General features: G+C 36.2%; 1 protein-coding gene across 1 annotated transcript in view; it reads left to right on the top strand.

Annotated features, from left to right (window-relative positions):
- The window catches only part of si:ch1073-396h14.1 (disintegrin and metalloproteinase domain-containing protein 10), a 40334-nt gene that overhangs the window by 28675 nt on the left and 10145 nt on the right, over positions 1-1514 (top strand). The window contains exon 10 of the mRNA XM_014014204.1: positions 1068-1230. Coding sequence (XP_013869658.1) covers positions 1068-1230 — 163 coding nt within the window. The remainder of the gene's footprint in view (positions 1-1067; positions 1231-1514) is intronic.

Genomic DNA, 1514 nt, shown 5'->3' with positions numbered 1-1514 from the left:
CATACATACATACATACATACATACATACATACATACATACATACATACATACATACATACAGTCTAGTAAAATATAATGACACACTAAGCATTTCTTGTGTTTCACAGTTTTACTCCACCGATGGAAATGCAAAAGTTTTTATGATTTGTATGAACAATCCTTTATTTAAAGTTAAAATGTCTGCTTAACTCCCCTCCCTTTCATCAAATGTTTTAATATTACCTGGTAGTAATTAGTTTTTTGCTTTAATTGTTATTAGTGCTGTTTGGTACCTGTTCAAGATCTGTAAATTTGAAATTGAAATATGGAATTTCCCCAACCTCTAATTTTATTTAAATACAACTGCTTGGCTTTGTATTTTGTTAAGAACATTTGGCCCAACAGGTGTTCAAAAACTAAACAAACTTTTTGTTTGTTTTGCTTCTCAGTCCCATACTGCCACCAGTTTAAAATACGATGTCTGTAACCCAAAGAACCGGAGTTTCAACAAAACAGCTGAGGAAATAGAACTCGACGGGACTCTGGAATAACCCAAATGTTGAGGAGAAATGCTGTGTGGTGCCACATTTTGTCAAATAAATCTCGACAGGGATGAAAACAAATCCAGAGTTTTAAAGACAAAGTGCTAACATCTGTTGTTTCCAACCTTCCCACCAGTCTCAGAGGCACACGCATTAAGATGTGGAGAACATTGTCATTTATTTTGTTCACCACACTAATCCGGACCAGAGTAAGAAATCCCCACAACAAAGCTGGCTCCATCCAAATGTGTCTATGTTCATTTTAAATCATTACGTCGGTTTCTTAACCCGTCACATGGTCTGACACTTAGGAGTTTTACCAAACATYACACAAAAACACGAGAGGATTTTTATTCTGCCCTTGGTGACCAATATGTAAAACTCAACAATCCTCTGTTTCAGGGACTTCAGATTCAAGAACATTTGTTTGACCTTGTAGAATATGACTTCAAGCTTAGTAGTTCATTCCTCGTTTGTGGTTTTCAAAAGGTGCAGACACATAAATGCAGTATCTTCTTGGTTCATTCATTTGTTTGTGTTTCAGCATGACGAGGGCTCAAACTGCGGGGACCTTGGTGATAAAGGCCAGTACCTGATGTTTCCTTACGCCACAAATGAGGTGCATGACAACAATGAAAAATTCTCATCTTGCAGCATCAAACATATAAGCAAAATCTTGAGGCTGAAGAAGGACATCTGCTTTGTAGGTGAGAGACATGCATCAGACAGGAGCCATCTAAATGCTTCAGAGTTTATGTTGTATATTAACTGTAAATACTGTTTATTATGTAAGTTTGTCATACAACATTAAAGGTGCCAAGCCCACATATCCAAAGGTGCAGACAGAGACCAATCAACATTCTTTAAACATAGTGTCCTTTTTCTACCATGTCAGGCTTTTAAAGGGATCCCTGATTAGTTGTAACATTAGACTTTATTTGATAAACATATATTTTAACTGTAAAATAAAGACTGTAAAAATACTGTAAGC

Source organism: Austrofundulus limnaeus, unplaced genomic scaffold (assembly GCF_001266775.1).
Source record: "Austrofundulus limnaeus strain Quisiro unplaced genomic scaffold, Austrofundulus_limnaeus-1.0 Scaffold111, whole genome shotgun sequence".
Taxonomy (NCBI): Eukaryota; Metazoa; Chordata; class Actinopteri; order Cyprinodontiformes; family Rivulidae; genus Austrofundulus; species Austrofundulus limnaeus.
This window is presented reverse-complemented; position numbering and strand designations above follow the sequence as displayed.